At 42.6% G+C, this 20,254-nt stretch overlaps 2 protein-coding genes across 4 annotated transcripts in view; one reads left to right on the forward strand and one right to left on the reverse strand.

Moving 5' to 3' along the window:
* LOC108258762 (cytochrome P450 3A30) lies at positions 1-12,779 on the forward strand. 2 transcript variants are annotated; one of them, XM_053676247.1, is made up of 13 exons: positions 113-638; positions 2,395-2,488; positions 2,632-2,684; positions 4,467-4,566; positions 5,233-5,346; positions 5,589-5,677; positions 5,766-5,914; positions 6,051-6,178; positions 8,760-8,841; positions 9,442-9,602; positions 9,717-9,943; positions 11,644-11,806; positions 11,948-12,779. In XM_053676247.1, the coding sequence occupies exons 1-13, from the start codon at positions 568-570 to the stop codon at positions 12,059-12,061; spliced, it is 1,545 nt and encodes a 514-aa protein (XP_053532222.1). In that variant the 5' UTR covers positions 113-567; the 3' UTR covers positions 12,062-12,779. The 2 variants fall into 2 exon arrangements, with proteins under 2 accessions (XP_053532221.1, XP_053532222.1); XM_053676246.1 differs by lacking the exons at positions 11,644-11,806; positions 11,948-12,779 and adding an exon at positions 10,013-11,637 and having other exon boundaries at positions 1-638.
* Positions 12,778-20,254, reverse strand: part of LOC108258728 (general transcription factor 3C polypeptide 1) — a 17,590-nt gene continuing 10,113 nt past the window's right edge. Inside the window, exons 19-37 of one of the 2 annotated variants that reach the window (XM_017457567.3) lie at positions 20,132-20,254; positions 19,945-20,056; positions 19,669-19,804; positions 19,368-19,440; positions 19,082-19,246; positions 18,706-18,845; positions 18,407-18,549; positions 17,711-17,792; positions 17,445-17,557; positions 17,291-17,347; positions 16,486-16,579; positions 16,189-16,361; positions 15,565-15,927; positions 15,127-15,353; positions 14,560-14,825; positions 13,964-14,423; positions 13,809-13,842; positions 13,355-13,538; positions 12,778-13,262 (exon numbers count right to left, since the gene is read on the reverse strand). The exon at positions 20,132-20,254 is cut by the window's right edge and continues 55 nt beyond it. In XM_017457567.3, coding sequence (XP_017313056.1) covers positions 13,035-13,262; positions 13,355-13,538; positions 13,809-13,842; positions 13,964-14,423; positions 14,560-14,825; positions 15,127-15,353; positions 15,565-15,927; positions 16,189-16,361; positions 16,486-16,579; positions 17,291-17,347; positions 17,445-17,557; positions 17,711-17,792; positions 18,407-18,549; positions 18,706-18,845; positions 19,082-19,246; positions 19,368-19,440; positions 19,669-19,804; positions 19,945-20,056; positions 20,132-20,254 — 3,173 coding nt within the window. In that variant the 3' untranslated portion in view covers positions 12,778-13,034. Of the gene's footprint in view, positions 13,263-13,354; positions 13,539-13,808; positions 13,843-13,963; positions 14,424-14,559; positions 14,826-15,126; positions 15,354-15,564; positions 15,928-16,188; positions 16,362-16,485; positions 16,580-17,290; positions 17,348-17,444; positions 17,558-17,710; positions 17,793-18,406; positions 18,550-18,705; positions 18,846-19,081; positions 19,247-19,367; positions 19,441-19,668; positions 19,805-19,944; positions 20,057-20,131 lie in introns of those variants that run through there. The other variant, XM_047151419.2, reaches the window with a different exon arrangement.

The raw sequence follows: 20,254 nt of genomic DNA on the forward strand, positions 1-20,254 counted from the left end.
ATCTGGAGTGGGAGGGTTAACTGTGTTCTGTTACAGCTCTCCTCCTCTCTCTCTCTCTCACACACACACACTTTCATACAAACAATACATGAACCTCCGACTGCAGCGTCTCTGGATTTCACATACCACTAACCACTACTACTACTACTACTACTACTACCACTACTACTAACACTACTACTAACACTACTACTACTACTACTAACATTACTACTAACACTACTACTAACACTACTACTACTACTACCACTACTACTAACACTACTACTAACACTACTACTACTACTACTACTACTACTACTAACACTACTACTAACACTACTACTACTACTACTACTAACACTACTACTAACACTACTACTACTACTACTAACACTACTACTACTACTACTACTACTAACACTACTACTACTACTACTACTACTACTACTAACACTACTACTAACACTACTACTACTACTACTACTAACACTACTACTAACACTACTACTACTACTACTAACACTACTACTACTACTACTACTAACACTACTACTACTACTAATTCTAACACTACTACTAATCAGGATGGCGTATTGGTGGAGTTTTTCGGCGGAGACGTGGGCTCTGATCGTGATCCTCATCAGTCTGATCCTGCTGTAAGTGCTGATTCACATTTCACTTTATCTCACGGTCAGTGACAGAAAATAATGAAGTGTGAAAAAGTTTGTACACCCTCAGGACTGTATGAGGACAACCACCTCATCTCATCGAAATCTCTTTGATATATATAATCTTTATATAACCTGTTATATAATCTCTTATATAAAACCACACCCCTCCTTTAGATCATTAACACACAACTATTTCATTCAGTTGAAGTTCAGTCTAATTTATTCATTATTGTTTCTTTCATTTAGTTTCTTGTTATTGTTTGTTATATTCTCTTCGGAAACCTTCACCTTGAGCTAGGAATTTATCCCAGGATTTTTATTGAGTTAGATTTCACAGACATTCTTTTTTAAATTACTAATAAAAATATACCAGATCAGTTTAAAAGTTTGCACACCCTTTCAAAATTTGATATAGATTTTCTCCACTGTTTATTTATATAACTTATATAATTGTTAGGCTAAAGCAAATAACAACTTTATCTTCACTCTTTCCTCCGTCAGCCTTTCCGCCTCTTAGTGTAGTTACTCAAAAGAAAAACTAGCGCATGTGGTTTACCACGGAGAGTGTGCAGGCCTGGAGAGTCTAAATGAACACACTGGCAACCAGAGCAGTTCAAAGAGACGTCTGGTTTATTGCAGATTCACAGAGGGTTATATAGGCAAAATAGCCGTGCACAGGCGCACTGATGTTGAAATAATATGGCAGTTGAACTGTCTAGCCACATACATGAAAACATCTTAGGCACTACAAGAAAGTATAGCAGTTGTTGACCGTATATGGTATGATGGTATGGTTCGCCTAACAGAAACGTTCCTATGGTGACATGTTAACTGGCATGTACACAACAGACAGGTCTAGAAAAGTAAAGAGACAGAGATTAAACTTTAACCTAAACATACTTATACATATCTGAGGGAATAGAGAACAGAGAGTTTTCCCAACAATATTTATAATTATATTTTGTGTAGTTGTTGTTTGGAATTTCATTTATTTGTCCATAAAATACACTGTTTTTTGTCAACCATATATACACATACAATATATATATAGATATTCAGGGGACGGGCATTAAACCTTTTTTACTGTTTATTTTTATTAGTTTTATTATTATTATTACTATTAGAAGTGATTAAGGTCTAACTGAGAAACCCTGAAGCTGTTTGTTTATATTTCACACTCACCCTGTCTCAAATCTGTTTAACTCTATACGCTCAACTCTACATATTTACATACATACTTATTATTATTATTATTATTTAACTTCACACATTTATGTTTAAGCATGTGTTTATATTTTTATCTCTGTAAGTAATTAACTCTACACATTTAACTTTATACATTTAACTCTAAGTCTATATGTTTAATTCCATACATCTTGACTCTATATGTTTAATTCTATACGTTTATCTCTACCATGTGTAATGAAAGGCAGTAATTTAGAGTAAACTCAGCAGCGGAGGTGAGTGTGAGTGACCAGGTGAATCGCAGGTAAAGAGTTGAAGCATTGCTGTTCCTGTTAATGATTTACTCACCACTGTGTGTTTTAATTTAAAAAAGAGAGAGCTGTGACGTAGCCATAGCAACAGTTCTATCTAATGGACAGTGGATCATGTACAGCGCCTCCATATCAGTATCAGTATCAGTGTTATCAGTATTTTACCTCTACCTCACTGTGTTTTTCTCTTCATAATGTTGATTATATGGAGTGTAAACTGTTCTCCTGTAATGTGTTGTTTTCAGGTACGGGTACTGGCCACACAGTGTCTTTAAGCGTTTGGGAGTTCCTGGTCCTAAACCGGTACCATTTTTCGGAAACATGTTAGAATATCGTAAGGTGAGTTTATATTATTATTATTATTATTATTATTATTATTATTATTATTATTATTATACCGTAAACATTATCCTATAAAAACTGCATTAAATGATAAACTCAGTGTCAGTGTTACTTACAGAACATCTTTCACTGATTTTTAGGGAATGCATCATTTTGATATGGAGTGTTTTCAGAAGTACGGCAGGGTTTGGGGGTGAGTGTGTGTGTTCTGTTTACTTTATACCCTGTTAACACAGAACACAGCCCAGTGTTCTGTAATGCACTCAACTGCTTCTCAGAATGTGATGACAGTAAGGATGTCCACCCTGTTAGGGTCATCCAGGGTCATACACAGCTTAAAAGTCTTGTGATTTAAATGTATGTGCAGCACAGACAATATCTGAGAGTTAATCTGTCCCTTTACAACTTTAAAATGGTTTTTACTTATTCTTTTCTTTTAAAAATAGATATTTTATGAACTGTGTGTTTGATTTCTCATCGGCACATGATTTCACATTTTTGTTTTAGATAAAAATGCATTCTAGTAGTTGATCATTTTTCATGGTACATGCTTGGGCCTCCTTTTAAGCAATAATTTACAACAGAAAATGAATTATGTCTATTAACTTCATTAAATTAAAGACAATATAGCGGATGTAAAAAGTCTACACACCCCTGTTAAAATGGCAGCTTTTTGTAAATGAAATGGAAAAAAAAAATTCAAACAAGATAAATCATGTCAGAACCTTTTCTACCTTTATTGTGAAATTTTAACATGTTAATTAAAGTGGGAAAACAGTAACAATCATTTTAAGGGGTGGGGGGGGGGTATTCAAAACAAATAAATAAAGTACAATAACCTGGTTGTTTAGGTGTGCACATCCCTAAACTAATACTTAGTTGAAGCAGACTGTACTTCCATGTTAATCTATCCATTTGTAATGACCATTTATTTACAGGCTGAGGCATTTAAAAAAAAAAAAAAGATGCACACTTAATATCACTCTAATATTTCTGCCATCATTCCAACAGACTGAATAATAAAGCTATAAAAACACACATGCACTTCACAGATACACTATTTTGATGTCCATGCTGTTAGACCTTTGGGTAACAAGGACGCCTTTCTGCCATAAAGTTATCCATTACCCACTGCAACGCCAGGCTGACATAAATCTGCAATCAAACACATACATTTACGCTTTTTAAAATGTGTTCATTTTTAAATTATGAAATGTGTTTGCTCTTCTCACACTTCTCCTAACGGGGTGGACATGTTACGGTTAGATAAGGACAAAATGAGAATACAACAGTCATTAAGACGAGTTAGTCACTTACCTTCCTCCAAAAGATTAAGTGAGCTCCAGGAAATGATGTCAATACACAAGATGGCTCTTATTTTAAAGAGACAGCAGTCAGATATAACAGGGGGGACAGTAACTTCAGGGACATGTGAAAACCCCCATAAACACTGATCAAGTGAGTCCCACTGAGGAAACAGCTCTCTGGTTCAGAGAGGACATGAACAAAACTTTTAAACAATATTAAAAGACTGAAACTTTATGATTATACCTCATATCTCACCACAAAAACACAACACACACCCCTAGGGACATGCGAAAACCTCGAGTGTGTGAGGAATACACACTGTGTGAACTGTATACACTTATTTATTGGGGTCGACTGCATAATGTTTAACATTTAAAAAGTGTAAATTATTATAGTGAGACTTTTATAAATGATATTGTTTAACATTTTATATAATAAATACCATGATCTGTACTGGGGATGTTAAAGGCACCGGATTGTAGGAATGACCCATACACTGTCCCAAACGTAGCTAGCACTTTACTAACCCGCATGTTTTACTGTTTCATGTTCATGGATAGTGCTTTGTTTGTTTGTTTGTTTGTTTGTTTGTTTGTTTGTTTGTTTTTTTGGGGGAAATTCACCTTAAACAGAAAGTGTTTGTGATTCTAAAGGTTTCTGTTTGCAGTATATACGACGCGAGACAGCCGGCCCTTTGTATCATGGACACAGAGATCATCAGAACCGTCCTGATTAAAGAGTGTTACTCTCTCTTCACCAACCGCAGAGTGAGATCACACTCTTACACTTAACACTGACAGACAGACAGAGAGAGAGACAGACAGACTGAGAGAGAGACAGACAGACAGACAGACTGAGAGAGAGAGAGACAGACAGACTGAGAGAGAGACAGACAGACTGAGAGAGAGAGAGAGAGAGAGACAGACAGACTGAGAGAGAGACAGACAGACTGAGAGAGAGAGAGAGAGAGAGAGAGAGAGAGACATATGGACAGAAGGAGAGACAGAAGGAGAGACAGAAGGAGAGACAGATGGAGAGACAGATGGAGAGACAGATGGAGAGACAGATGGAGAGACAGATGGAGAGACAGGTGGACCATGGTGTCAACAAAGAAATAAGAAATAAAAACTAAACTAAAAATTTGGACTGAAAAGCTGTTATGAATTCACTTGTTGCACTGCTGTATGAATTTATTTATCTTTTTATGGCTGAGAGTTTTAAAGTCTTACTTTAAAGCATTCATAATTTGAATAAATGAATTCTTCATTGATAAATCACGGTAATAAAATCTTTCTAAAAAAACCCAAACAATACTTTGACAAACATCTGTTCTTTCAGCAGCACAAAGCCAGAGTGACATACACACTAATAACTTCACATATAAAACTATTAGATCTTGAGTTTAAAGCATCATTTTTTTTCATTTTGCTCAGAATTTCCGTCTAAACGGTCCTCTGTACGACGCCTTGAACATCGCCGAGGACGAGATCTGGAGGAGAATCAGGAGTGTTCTCTCTCCATCCTTCACCAGCAGCAGACTGAAGGAGGTGTGTGTGTGTGTGTGTGTGTGTGTGAGAGAGAGAGAGAGAGACTGGCTGCCCATTAGAGTTTGGTGGGATGATGGAATGAAAGGATCAGGGAGCTTGGATTTGTGCCGCATGCACACCGTTTATTAGCTGTGTCTGTTTGGACACTGGAAAAATAATTCTGTGTAACCTATAGATCACTATCTCATGTCTAACAGTCCATCACCTTACATTAACAGTGGATGTTATTTCCTGTTTCTCAGATGTTTGGAATCATGAAGTCTCATTCTCGCTCGTTGGTTGAAAATCTGCAGAAGACGTCAGAACGAGGAGAATCAGCAGATATTAAAGAGTAAATAAATACACGCTGATGCAGCACATGACTCACACCAGATCAGTGTTGTGTTGCTTTGATTTGATGGTGTTTTTGATCATTTTAGGTTTTTCGGAGCGTACAGTATGGATGTGGTGACGAGCACAGCGTTTAGTGTCGATATCGACTCCCTGAACAACCCCAAAGATCCCTTCGTATCCAACATCAAGAAAATGCTGAAGTTTAGCTTATTCAACCCTCTGTTCCTCGCTGTCTGTAATTTGAGATTAATATTACTTCACAATATAATAAGACAAACCTAATTCCAGACACTTAATATTCAGATCTGCATTAATAATTATGTTTGTAGTTACAATGAGATGTTTAACATTCTCTTTCTTTTTTCTAATAGTGCTGTTCCCCTTTATCGGGCCAGTGTTGGAGAAAATGGATTTGGCCTTTTTCCCGACCGCGGTGACTGATTTCTTTTACGCCTCCCTGCAAAAGATCAAGTCTGAACGTGTGGCTCAAGATCATAAGGTACAACTAAAAAGACATAAAACCCTTTACACACTTTAGACACTATTGAGGTTTTATTGAGGTTTTATTCCCTTTCAAAGGGAACTCCATGTTGCGTTAGCACAACGCTATGGGAGCGCCCTCATTTGTGACTGGGGCTGACTGTGAGCATTGTGAATGCTTTACAATTAGGCAGCTCCGGGCGACCAAGCAAACGGCCTGTCATATCGGCCATTTAGTCGATAGCTTGGTTGTGGCGAAGAGGCACCTATGGCTCAACCTTTCAGGGATGGGGGACAAAGATAAGGTCTCCTTGCTGGATGCCTCTGTTAAACCTTCCAGCCTGTTCAGCCACACGGTTAATTCCATCAGCGACAGGTTTCACGAAGCAAAACAGCAAACGGCAGTCAGTTCAGTCAGTTAATTCCCTGACGTGTCGAGCTCGACTGGGCATCCATGAGTGGAAGCTGGACCAGCGCTACTGTGAGGGAGGCACAGAAGGCAAGTGTGGCGGCCCACTTCCCTCTGTGGAGAGCCAGGGGGACCGGGCGGCCACAATCGCAGCCTGCAAATAGGCCAGATCTGAGAATGATCATAAAAGCCAAGCAGGCAAGGAAGAAGCAGTCCTGATGGGCCACCGAGGGACGTCTCAGGGGACTTGAGCTTGTTAGGGAAGTGAGCCCCCAGTACTACTGTAGGCCCTCCCCTAGCCAAGGCTGTCCCAAGTTTTGTCAGCGAACTGTCAGAGGGCAACGAAAATCTGATGCTTTCCCTCCAATAGAATGTGGAAAAGTTAACGTTACTAAAAGACTGTCTGGCAGCGTGGAAACTACTGCCAAATGTGTCTCCATGGGTTCTGTCTACCATAGAAAAGGGTTACCAGGTCCAGTTCAGAGCTTGACCCCCCTGGTTCAGAGGTGAGCACATAGAGCCATAGAACATGTACCCCATTCCCTGAAGGAGGGAGGTTTTTACAGCCATTATTTCCTGGTCTGCAAAAAAGATGAGAGTATGCAGCCAATTTTATATCTGCATCATCTGAACCGTACTCTTTGGACATACAGATTCAAGATGCTGACGCTCAAACTTATTGTGCCACAGATCCAGTTTGAGGACTGGTTTGTGACGATAGATCTAAAAGATGCATATTTCCACATAGAAAGCTCACCCAGTCACAGGAAGTTCATGAGGTTTGCATTTGAAGGTAACACATACCAATATCGGGTTCTTCCCTTCGGGTTAGCTTTATCTCCTTGCAACTTCACAAAGTGCATGGATGCTGCTCTGGCTCCCTTGCAACTTCAGGGCATCTGTGTACTAAACTACGTGGATGACTGGTTAATTCTAGCACGATCCAGGGAACTGGCCGTTCAACATCGTGATGTTGTTCTCACCCACATGAAGAGCTTGGGGCTCAGGTTGAACATCAAGAAAAGTATGCTTTCTCCAGTGTGGTGGACAACTTTTCTAGGGGTTATAAGGATTCTATTACGATGAGGGTGTTTCTATCCCCAACACTCGTAGAGTCAATCCTATCAACATTGAGCAAGATAAAGCTGGATCTGGATATCCCCTCCAGTCTTTATGAGAAACTGTTGGGCTTATGGCAGCAGCAGACAACGTCATACCGTTGGGCCTATTCCACATGAGACCGTTTCAGTCGTGGTTGAAAAGTCGGGGGTTTCGTCCGAGGACAAAACCTCTGACTCTCAGTGTCACACAGCGATGCCTACGTGTTCTAAGAATTTGGAGGTGTCCCCAGTTTCTAGACTCAGGTCACACTAGGCCGGATTATATTCCTAAAGTGCCTACATCTGCTGCCCAGCCTGTTGTGTTGCAGGCTTTCTGCTCTCCTCCATTCCTCACACCAGAAAAAGAGAAAATGCACCTGCTGCAACAGTAGAGGAGATGCTGTGTCGAAGCAGCATATCTCTAATTGTATAGTGGAAGCAATCTCTATCGCTTTTGAGGTGCGCAGTCTCGCTACGCCTCTAGGCATGAGGGCTCATTCCACTAGGGGGGTCGCCTCCTCGAAGGCTTTGTCCAAAGGGATATCCTTACAGGATGTGTGTGCTGCTGCGAGGTCTACGCCACACATATTCATTCGATATTACAGCCTGGATATTCATTCTGCCCCGGCTCGAGTGTCTTGCAGTGACCCTCGGACTCGGGTCTTTTTGAACAGGTTGTACCCTCGGTATGACAGAGTGGGTATTCTCGTTCCCACAGCGTTGTGCTAACGTAACGTGGAGTTCCCTTTGAAAGGGAATGTCTGGGTTATGCATGTAACCCTGTTCCCTGAGAAGGGAATGAGACGTTGCATAGCTTTGTCATACTGGGGCATGCCTGTGAATTGCGTCTTCACATCAGATAATAGAGGCTGACGGCGTGGTTCTCAGGTGTCATTTATATATCATGCGACATGCTTAATTGCCACGTCACCTGATCACAGCAGGCCTATAAATAGGTATGATGTTAAACAAGTTTCAGATGCCGGTCACACACGAGGGCGCTTCCCAGAGCGTGGAGCTCACGAAACGTCTCGTTCCCTTCTCAGGGAAGATGGTTACATGCATACATTTGTGTCTCTGACTTTCTGCAGAGACGAGTGGACTTCATGCAGCTGATGATCGATTCTCAGAAATCAGAAAAAGACGATCAGAACGGCAAAGAGACAAACAAAGGTATTTTCCTCTAGTAAAAAAATCTCTCAGTCAATATCATTATTCTGTTCTTCTGTTCTGTTCTGAGATAATGGAGGTCATGAAGATCAATTCTATACAAATTAATTATGATGAAGCAAAGCCGCAAATCGAAATAACTTCACTCAATACGGTGCAGGAAGTCTCTCCAGTTCTCTACTTTCCAATCTTTTCCTTTGTTCCCAGGAAGATAACATTTCAGTGAACAAACAGCACTGGTTTCGAGTGTCCCACTGGGGATTTATTTGGTTTTGTTGATTTAATTCCGTAGGGTTCGGCTTGGATTACAGAGACGTAGGAGAAATTGCTCTTGTTGACCAATCCGGATAAAGCATGACAATGTTCAGAAATTTAGTGTGTGGGATAGTGACATCAGATGAAAGCAGAGAAGAAGGAAGTAGACTAGAATAGAAACATGTGCAGCAATGAATATAGAACTCAAAACTCTAAAATCACACAAATAGGGCAATTGGTCTAAAATCAGGCCAGAGCATCCTCATGCATGATTTATTTGTGTGTGTGTGTGTGTGTGTGTGTGTGTGTGTGTGTGTGTGTGTGTGTGTGTGTGTTTGATGTCTTAAGGTCTAAATGATCATGAGATCCTGTCCCAGTCCATGATCTTCATCTTTGCTGGTTATGAGACGAGCAGCAGCACGCTGACGTTTCTCTTCTACAATCTGGCCAGTAATCCAGACACGATGAAGAAACTACAGGAAGAAATCGATGAAACTTTCCCCAATAAGGTGATTGGCTCAAGTTCTAAAGTTATGAAACATGTTTAGAAACGATACAGAGTTGACACAGAGACTCTGGCTGTTTCAGTCTCACTTATCCATGTCTTGTCTTTTGGTTTTCAGGCCGAAGTTGATTATGACTCTGTCATGAACATGGATTATCTGGACGCTGTGATGAACGAGTCGCTCAGGTTGTACCCAGTTGCTGTTCGTCTGGAAAGAGTCTGCAAGAAAACTGTTGAGATAAATGGCCTTACCATCCCAAAGGACACCGTAGTCTTGGTCCCCACTTACGCCCTACATAGGGACCCTGAACACTGGCCTGATCCAGAGACCTTCAACCCTGAGAGGTACGAAGCAATCTTTCAAGAACTGTGATGGGAAATCCATCCATCTTCTATACCGCTTATCCTTTTCAGGGTCACGGGGAACCTGGAGCCTATCCCAGGGAGAATCGGGCAGAAGGCGGGGTACACCCTGGACAGGGTGCCAGTCCATCACAGGGCACAATCACATACACACTCACACACCCATTCATACACTTCGGATACTTTGACACTTTGGACACGCCAATCAGCTTGCATGTCTTTGGACTGGGGGAGGAAACCAGAGTACCCGGAGGAAACCCCCACAGGAAACCCCCACAGCACGGGGAGAACATGCAAACTCCGTACACACACACACAGAGGGCCACGGTGGGAATCGAACCCTCGACCCTGGAGGTGTGAGGTGTGCGGTGAACGTGCTCACCACTAAGCCACTGTGCAACCCGTGATGGGAAATTATTCGGTCAGTTCTAATTCATTTCATAAACAAGATTCCACTGGTCCACTATTTTAGAAATTGACTAGCCCTATTAGAACAGGATTAGTTTCTCTGAGTTTTTTACACATCTCCTCCATGATGAAGCTCGCTCCAGAAGGCAACTTAACCTAAGGCAGGAAGAACAAGGCCCTGCAGGTTGTTTTTTTTATGATCCTGATTAATTGCAGTCATTTATTATGCAGCATCTACTGTGTGAGGAACTTACAATACAACTCTGTTCATTTATTTCCATAAAACAAAAAGTTATGTGATGTTACAGAATGTGCAAATGTAAATTCGCTTCTATAGGTGTAGCTGACCTCATAACAGCTGTTTTAATCCACTTCACAATTATCTTCTGATTAATTTTCTTTTCTTTCACCTGTTATATGAACCTTACAAAGCTTTTGAGAGAATCCTACAAATAGTTAATCGTTTCCCAATTTGGGAAGTAGATGTACTCATGAGCTAGGGGACTAAATATAGTGTACAAAAACAGAAGCGTCATTGTCTGTGGATGTTCTGCCTTGGAAAGCACTAGGACTGGGAGTGATTGACTATACCAGCAAGTTTCCCTGAGCCAAGCAGTCATCCCTGTGTGCTTCAAGATGACCATCATCTGTTGTACTCACACCTATCATTATGAAGTGTTTCGAGCAGCTGGTCATTAAACACATAACAAGCAGTCTTCCCACCACACAGGACCCATTTCAGTACTCCTACCGTCCCAACCGCTCAACAGAGAACGCCATACCATCTTTCTCTCGCCCATTTGGACAAAAAGAGCCACTATGTAAAGATGCTGTTCATAGACTTCAGTTCAGCATTCAACACAATCATCCTACAACTGACAACAAAGCTGAGCCTGCTGGGTCTGACCACCTCCATCTAGACGGGTGTAGAGACAACAATCTCGCTCTTAATGTCGATAAGACTAAAGAGATGATTGTCGAGTTCAGGAGAACCCAAATGGACCACTGCACATCAAAGGAACAACTATGGAGAGAGTCAAAAGCTACATTGGGACGATAGAGAGCATCCTGACCAGCTGTCTCACCATGTGGTACGGGAACTGCTCAGATATACCCACTCCTGCTGCACCACTACCAACTAGTTTACAGATTACAGACCATGTGCTGTGTATTTATTCTTTTCTTCTGTGTATTTATACCCCTGCACTCGTCTCACACTTGTGTATTTGCACTTTAACAAACTTTTAGTTTGTTGATCCCCCATATTGTTTCAGGTTCACTCAGGAGAATAAGAAGAGCATCGAGCAGTATGCGTACATGCCGTTTGGTTTAGGACCCAGAAACTGCATCGGGATGAGGTTTGCCCTTGTGGCCATGAAGCTGGCTGTGGTTGAGATACTGCAGAAATTCGACATCAGTCTTTCTGAGGAAACGAAGGTCAGGATCTTCTATCATTAATCTGTTTAATGTCACCAACGCTGATGCTGACACAGAACTGCTTAACCTACTATATTAAAGAAATCACTTTGCAGGTAATATTCTTGTCAATCACAGTAACTATTGTTTTCTAATCTAAAGGTTCCTCTGGAGCTGAAAGACACTGGACTTCTGGCTCCTAAACACCCCGTAAAACTCAAACTCACACCTCGGAAAACATCAAATTCCTGCAGCAACAACCACATTACGTCATAAACTCTGAGGTTCTCCTTCCTTATAGTCTAGTCTGTACCTGAAATTTAAACTCAGATTAGTTGTATAATGATAATAAAATATCCCTCCACACTTTCTCTTCTTGATCAAAGATAAATACTGGAAGAAAATCTTCTTGATGTGTTAAACTGCATCTGCCCTTTAAAATGCACTTGCACTCCTTTTAAACAAACACTTGCATGTAAACTTCCGGAAAGGGTTTAATTTGATGATTTACCAACATCAACTGTTTACGATGTTTACATTTGTGCATATTTGAAGTATACTGACTGGAACTGGTTGGAATCTGAGCCTCATAGCTCAGCTTTGGAGCACCAAACCAGACAGGAGCACCAAACCTGCATTCCTGTCCAAGTCTGGACCTCCGTAACCTGCCCTGGGAATGTGGGGAAGAATTGAGGGAGTCAAATTTGGCCCAAAACTTTGATTTTCTCCAATTTCTTCATATTGGCACCATTACTTAAAGAGGTCAAGACTTAAATATGAGCCAAGTTTGGAATTCCTGTCATGCTTCACAGCTGAGACATGTGACTCAGATTCCAAACCAATTCAATAATATATGCAGGTTTAGGACACAACATGGAGACAGATCTACAGCTCAACAAGATTACAGCATCAATTGTCTTCTTCTGAGCATGAGTACTGTAAACTCCAACATTCCAGCAATGTTTCAATAAAGTATCACACTTTAATCTGAAAATGTTTCAAATATGTTTATTTAAAAAATCCACTGAAACATTCGTAAAGCAGAATAAATAAAAATATGATGAGTGCTAATCACGGCAAACAAACTCAACCAACCGTCTTTACATACGTGCTGCAGAAAATCACAAGTAGCTTCGATTATACACACAATTACATTAAATAAAAACATGTTGGACTTGAATGAGTGTGTGTGTGTGTGTGTGTGTGTGTGTGTGTGTGTGTGTGTGTGTGTGTATGTGCGTGTTTGTGGTCAGCGTGCACACAGCTGCACCCATCTGTTCCAGCTGGACTCATGAGGAAAGAGCTTAGAGATTCTTAAACTGCAGTCCACTGTGGGCTCATAAAACGCCACCGCATCCTCCATCACACTGACCTCTCCGTGACCTTTCACCTTGGGAATGCCAGGGCTGGAAAACAGAGACGCTTTGGGCCGATTAACTGTAAAACGCTTTATTACACACCCCAACTCTTCAAGAACCTTGGGGGAAAAAATAAACACATAAGTGAGGGACGGCTAGCTGGGTTCAACAGGGGTGGGTGTGTGTGTGTGCGCACATGTGTGTGTGTTACCTTTAGCAGATCCAGGATGACCATGGGCTGGAGAACCCCGGTGTAATGCTGCAGTAGTGTCGGTTCAGGAACACCGGGGTGTGTCATGATGTGTAAAAGCAGGGCCTCTAACATCCCCTTACACACAGGCCTGTTCAGAGAGCCATCCACGACACGCCACGGACGAGCTACAAACCTCAACACACTCAAACACACACACACACACACACACCCAATGAGTGAACACACCGGTCCAGGAAATGGAATGGTCATGTTTACATAAAAATATTTCTATACCCACCATACCCACACTGCAGTATTAGGGTCTAGTACCTGCTATATTAAACAAGTATTATTGTGGGGGTGATCCCCTCAATGTTATATATTGAATATATTATGAATATATTATTTCTGTAATTCTGAATATACAGAATAATTATTATCAGGACATTTAGGGGTGGGAACTGAGACTTACTCCTCCTCCTCTGAGCTCTCAGCATTCTCTCCACCTATACAATTAATGAGACACAAAAATACATCACTTACATACAGTACAGCACTAACACTCATCAATGTGGAGTAACTGTACGGTTTACTGTATATTAAATCAACACACACACACACACACACCTTGGGTCTGCAGTACGTTTTCCTCTTTAATTAAACTGTCACACCTGCGCGACGTCGACACATCGTCACTGTGCACCATTTCCTCTTTATCAGAAGTGGGTGGATCCGGAGGAGATGTTTTAACCCCGCCATCTTCTGCACTGGATTCCCCGGTCTCCATAGCAACAGTCTCCTTGGCAGGTCTCTTGAAAGGAGGGACATCACCATCGTCCGGCTGATCTAACGGTCTCTTTAGTGGTGGCTTGTGTGAAGTAGGCAGAGCCTCAGGGGTGAGATCTGAGGAGGAGGGCGGAGCTTCTGGAGTGATCTCAGTGGTGGTGGGTGTGGTATCTTGGGGGAGAGGGCATAGCTCTTCAGACACTTTGGGGCACTCCAGCAGCCATGGAACAGCGAAGTCCATGCAGACCAGGCGTGGAGAGAGCGCGCCCACCTCCAACACCTTCTCAGAGTCTAACAGATCCTAAACACACACACACACACACACACACACACACACACACACACACACACACACACACACACACACACATTACATACAGTATATACATATATGTTACATCTTTCACACACACTCCTATATTCTCCCTCTTGTTCACCTGGATGTACTGCTGCAGCGTTTTGCTCCGCCCCTTCTCCACCTGTTGCAGGTGTGTGCATTCCCTGTACAAGTCCTGCAGGTCGATGCCGAACTCCTTTCCCGTTTCCACGGTGACCATGACCTCCTGCACAGCCTCCACATCCTCACTGCTGTAACCCAAAATGGACACGCATTCCTCCAGGAAGTTCCGCCTACTCGCACGCTGCCGATCAATCATACGAGAGACAGAGGAGGGAAGAGAGGGAGTGGAAAACAATGAACTGTCTGAGAGAGAGAGAGAGAGAGAGAGAGAGAGAGAGAGAGAGAGAGAGAGAGTGAGAGGAGACAGAGAGAGAGAGGAGAGAGAAGGAGAGAGGAGAGAGAAGGAGAGAGGAGAGAGAGAGAGAGAAGGAGAGAGAGGAGAGAGTGAGAAACAGAGAAGGAGAGAGAGAGAGAGAGAGAGAGAGAGACAGAGAGAGATAGTGAGAAGGAGAGAGAGAGAGAAAAATTTCTTTAGTGACCTGTAAACTAAGAACTATAGGGGTGTGTTTGTGTGTGTGTGTGTGTGTGTGTGTGTATGTCTCACCGCTCGGTGTGAACAGAGTGTGTGTGTGTGTGCTGCGCAGGCGGATGCGCAGGCTGCAGGCGTTGACTGCGATGTGTTCAGTAGACGTGATGCTCCTCAGGCTGATGATTCCAGGGACGAAATATCCCTTCATCAGCAGGTAGTTAGTGTGAGACGCCTGGTGAGCCTTCACCTCCAACCGAGCTCCACCTTCCTCCTCTTCCTCCTCATCCAGCTCTTTAGTGATGCTAACATACACACACAGTCAGAATTACCTGATGTCATTTCAACATGGCAGCTTTCTTTCCTTTTCTGTCTGTTTTTGTTTTTCTTTTCATATATATATATATATATATATATATATATATATATATATATATATATATATATATATATATATATATTTATATATATATGTATGTGTGTGTGTGTGTGTGTGTGTGTGTGTGTGTGTGTTACCTCTTGACCACCTCGTTATCCACCAGTGTGCTGTCCACCACGACGATCTGCTGTGGTATGGATACGTCCACGCTCATCAGGCCCAGGGTCAGTAATGTGAGACAGCACACCGCTGCTCCTCCTGCAGAGTCCATGGAGAACACCAGCATGTCCTCCACGTCACCGGGGGGGGCCAGACACTCGTCCCCATCTTCCACTCCTCCTCGTCTTCCTCCTCCACTCTCCTGCTCTCCCTCATCCCTTGCTTTCTCTATCTGGAAGGAGAAGGTGTTGGGTCGGTCCACTGGTCCTTTCTGACCCAGAGCCTCCAGAAGATCATACACGTCATTATACAGCATACTCGGGAAACGCCAGGAGAAATACCTGCACACACACAGAGAGAGAGAGAATATATATATAACATTTAATTAAAATATTATCATTAAAAATACATCTTTTCTAATTTTACAGTTACACAGAGAAGAAAAAGGGTTCTATGGGGGGTTTCTCCTTTATAAAAAAAAAAACTTCAGGAAGTGAAGACCCTATAAGGAAACCTAATGAATGACATCCGTTGAGAGACAGAGTCATAGAGATGGTTTCTCTTTGTCTGAAAGGTGGAGTCTGAGCACGAGTGGGCGGGACCTGTAGTAATGCTGAGACAGCTGATAGGACATGGGCAGGCAGGGGACGGCTCGGCTCTTCTTGGGGCCGAGGACCTTGTTGGCTCGGCGACGGTTCAACAGACCTCGCTTCTTACAGCTGAGGAAGACCTGCTGTAGGACCTCCTGGTTATATTTACTGTAGAGAGAGAAAGACTGAGAGAGAGAGAGAGAGAGAGAGAGAGAAGAGGATGAAAAATCTGATTATTATTAAAGACTATTCCGTAATAAAATTATTCTGCAGTGGTGTATGAAAACATTATAGAGTGTGTGTGTGTACCTGAAAAGCCTGGCAGGCCTTTATTTGCGTGTTGGAGAGGACGAGTGTGCTCTGGATCAGATTGTTCAGCACCAGAGTGTGAATATCCTCCTCACTACAACAAATCCAAACAAATACGATATCGTTTCCATAGCAATAGCTTGTTCACACAGACTGTGCCACGTAAATGATTTTTAAAAACGCCAGTTACAGATGTCCCCGTGGTTCTGTGTATTCTGGATGTATATGTGTATTCAGAGACGGTGCTACAGTAGCGGATGATCACAGCACCAGCCAGACAGGTCAAGAAAATAAATACCAACACAGTCATGTGATCTGAGCGGAGGTGATATTGACACTGCAGCTCAGAGTGTCTTCTCTCACACTCCGACTGACCAGGAACTCTGCCACTCATCCAGAATTCACAGAACCACAGATACATCCATTACATCCAGAAGAAAAGCTGCATATGATGACTTCCACCTAAATCCTGCCCCCTCCAATGGTTCAAAGGGGGATTGGCAAAGGGACTCCAAAACCAGAGGTAAACTCCACACCGGAGAACCAGCCGGATTGGGGCGCCTCGCACACTTTAAGAAACTGAAACCAGGTTATGTGAGCCCAAAGACGAGCTATCTACAGGAGAACGGTGTACAGAGATACCCTCCACATAAACCTATACGGTGGAGGCTGCCCTACCAACGTCCCAAAGACCCTGTCAGAACCCAAAACTACAGAGACTGCACATCGTACAGGGTCAAACCCACGAGTCTCTCTCTCTCACACACACACACACACACACACAAACACACACACACACACACACCTGTTCAGCACATCCTTGGTCCCCGCTGACTCATCACCAATAGTGTAAACTTTAAACCTGGAGGGACAAACAGATAAAATCAGAAAATAGTATAATTTCCTGTTTTGACAAGTATGTGTGTGTGTGTGTGTGTGTGTGTGTGTGTGTGTGGTACTTGTTAAAGAGTTCCTCTTTGGTGTCTGGAAGAACGACCTCACTAGAACCACAGCTGGAGTTGAACTTCTTCCTGAGAGCGCTCACAAACTCATTAAACTCCTTAGCACACACCTTTAACACACACACACACACACACACACACACACACAGTTAGCAAAACAAATCATTACACATTCTTTAAGCAGTCTCTCTCTCTCTCTCTCACACACACACACACACACACACACACACACACACACACACACACACACTGTGCAGACTCACCGTCGGTTCTGTGTAGTTGTTGGTTCTGTTCATGAACTCCTCAACCAAAGCTTTATCCTGATACACTTCAGCCAGGCAAATCCTACACACACACACACACACACACACACACACACACACACACACACACACACACACACACACACACACACAGCTTCTGTAGCTTTGCTGTAGTTGTGTTGGATCTGCATGCGTGGGTTCTGTGGTTTGTTCAGACAGGTATTGAGGACACTAATGCTCATGCAGGTGTGATGGATTCTTTTGGACTGTTGGATTTGTTTTGGGTTCTAAAGGGTTCTACAGTTTTTTGGTCATTGTAATTAGTGTTCTAGATGACTGTAGTTTATCCGTAAGTGTGGTAGTTTCTGAAAGAATCTGCAGTTTACTCTCGAGTTCTACACACTATCTGTAGTTTATCAACAGTTAGCATTAGTTCTAGAGGGTTCTGTAGTTTATGTGCAGTAATGTTCTAGAGGGTTCTGTAGTTTATATGCAGTAATGTTCTAGAGGGTTCTGTAGTTTATGTGCAGTAATGTTCTAGAGGGTTCTGTAGTTTATGTGCAGTAATGTTCTAGAGGGTTCTGTAGTTTATGTGCAGTAATGTTCTAGAGGGTTCTGTAGTTTATGTGCAGTGATGTTCTAGAGGGTTCTGTAGTTTATGTGCAGTGATGTTCTAGAGGGTTCTGTAGTTTGTACCTGTAGTTCAGTTGGGTCTGCGGGTTCTTCATGATGTAGCGTGAACGTCGGCTGACTGAGAGAGACGTTTTATCCAGAGACAGTTCCAGGTCTCTGTGCAGAATATCACGCACCACGTTCCACCCCACAAATGGCTTCTTAATCTACACACACACACACACACACATACACACACAAAAAAAACTATTCACAAATTACAGAACACATAACTGTGTGTATGCAATCCTGTATCATTGTGTGTAGATGTATGTTTGTACAGAGGTGTGTGTGTGTGTGTGTGTGTGTGTGTGTGTGTGTACCTTGCGGTTGAGGAAGTGACTGGCAACTCTACACAACATCAGGATGCTGTCCTCCAGATGAGTCCACATCACTCTCTGTCTCGTCATCCTCATCAGAGCTTTACGGTCTATATCATCCTGACACGTGCTCTTCCTCCTCACTACACACACACACACACACACACACACACACACTTATTTACACCAGACTGCTGTCTCTCCGCTCCTTTTTTTTGCTTGTCTCACTCTCTGACTCCTAAATACACTTCAGTCTTTCTTTCTCTCAGTTTCTGTCCTTTTCCTCAGTCTGTCTCACTCTACTGCTCTCTCTCTTTCTCCATCAGTCTCTCTCTCACACACACTGTCTGTGTAAAAATCTCATATCTGTTTTTCTCACATTTCCTCCTCTTTTTAGGCGGCCTGATGATTTCCTTCTTCTGCCTCTTGCGTTTTTGTCTCTTTCCTCCGCGCACCTGTTGGTTCCTTGAGCTTGGTTCCACTCCGACCTGCACCTCCTCCTCCAGAACAGCAGGGGGAGGCAGAGGACCACCACCCTGAATCACTGACAGTTACACACGGCGACAGAGAGAGAGCGAGAGAGAGAGAGAGAGAGAGAAACAATAAAGACATCACTGATGTCATTAAAGACCGGACTACAAATAGTAATAGACGTGTCTACTGACCTGCACACGCAGATTTGGGGAAGGGGTGTTTGGACAGCAGGTTCCTCAGACGCACAGCGTGACTGTCTCCAGGCTGAGGGGACAACATCCACACATTACGACTGTTATTATAACATTAATACAACTACTACTACATTACTACAACATTACTAGTTACTATAACGTTAATACAACATTACTACAAAAATAACAACAGTAACACTTACACAACAACTGTTCATTACAACATTTGGGTCATTGTGTAGTTTATGCGCTCTACTCTCTTTCTGCTCCTTACGTTAGGGTACTGTATGAGTCTCACCTTCTTGGGTTTGTTGAGCAGGTAAGTGGTCCAGATCCAGTTACGTTTCAGGTGACTGAAGAAGGAGGAGTCTAATCCTCCCGCCCCCTTCCCGTCGCCTGGGGTTACACCATCATCCACGACCTCACAGCCACCTCTGATCAACCGAATTAAAAAAAAGCACAACCACACTTAACCAAACCCGACGTTCCACAGGAGGTAGAACTGTTCTCAGTTCTGACGATCACAGAACACATTAATACAGAAAGAGGAAATGCTAAATGCTACCACTCTCACTTTAGTGTGTACTGCAGGCTGTCATAACGGACTGTTCCCACGGTAGCGTCAGGCTCCGCCTCTTCTGTCTCTGCATCTCCCTCACCGGTACGGCTACGAGGACGAATCACACCTGTGTGTTAATAACAGAGTTAGATTACTCCAAGACATTTTAATAATAATGTGTGTGTATGTGTGTGTGTGTTACCTAGAGGAGTGTTGAGACACACACACAGCAGATCGAACCAGTAGTTCTCCACATCCTGAGGTGTGTTAAAGGTGTAACGACGCCTCTCGAACGGGCGTGTCTCTATAGCCAGGTTATAGTGAG

Source organism: Ictalurus punctatus, chromosome 26 (assembly GCF_001660625.3).
Source record: "Ictalurus punctatus breed USDA103 chromosome 26, Coco_2.0, whole genome shotgun sequence".
NCBI classification, from domain to species: domain Eukaryota; kingdom Metazoa; phylum Chordata; class Actinopteri; order Siluriformes; family Ictaluridae; genus Ictalurus; species Ictalurus punctatus.

Coding starts and splice junctions, on each gene's coding strand:
- LOC108258762 (XM_053676246.1), top strand. CDS start 568: ATGGCGTATTGGTGGAGTTTTTCGGCGGAGACGTGGGCTCTGATCGTG. Junction 5,915..6,050: donor CCCTCTGTTCCTCGCTGTCT/GTAATTTGAGAT, acceptor TTTTTCTAATAG/TGCTGTTCCCCTTTATCGGG. Junction 8,842..9,441: donor CGGCAAAGAGACAAACAAAG/GTATTTTCCTCT, acceptor TGATGTCTTAAG/GTCTAAATGATCATGAGATC.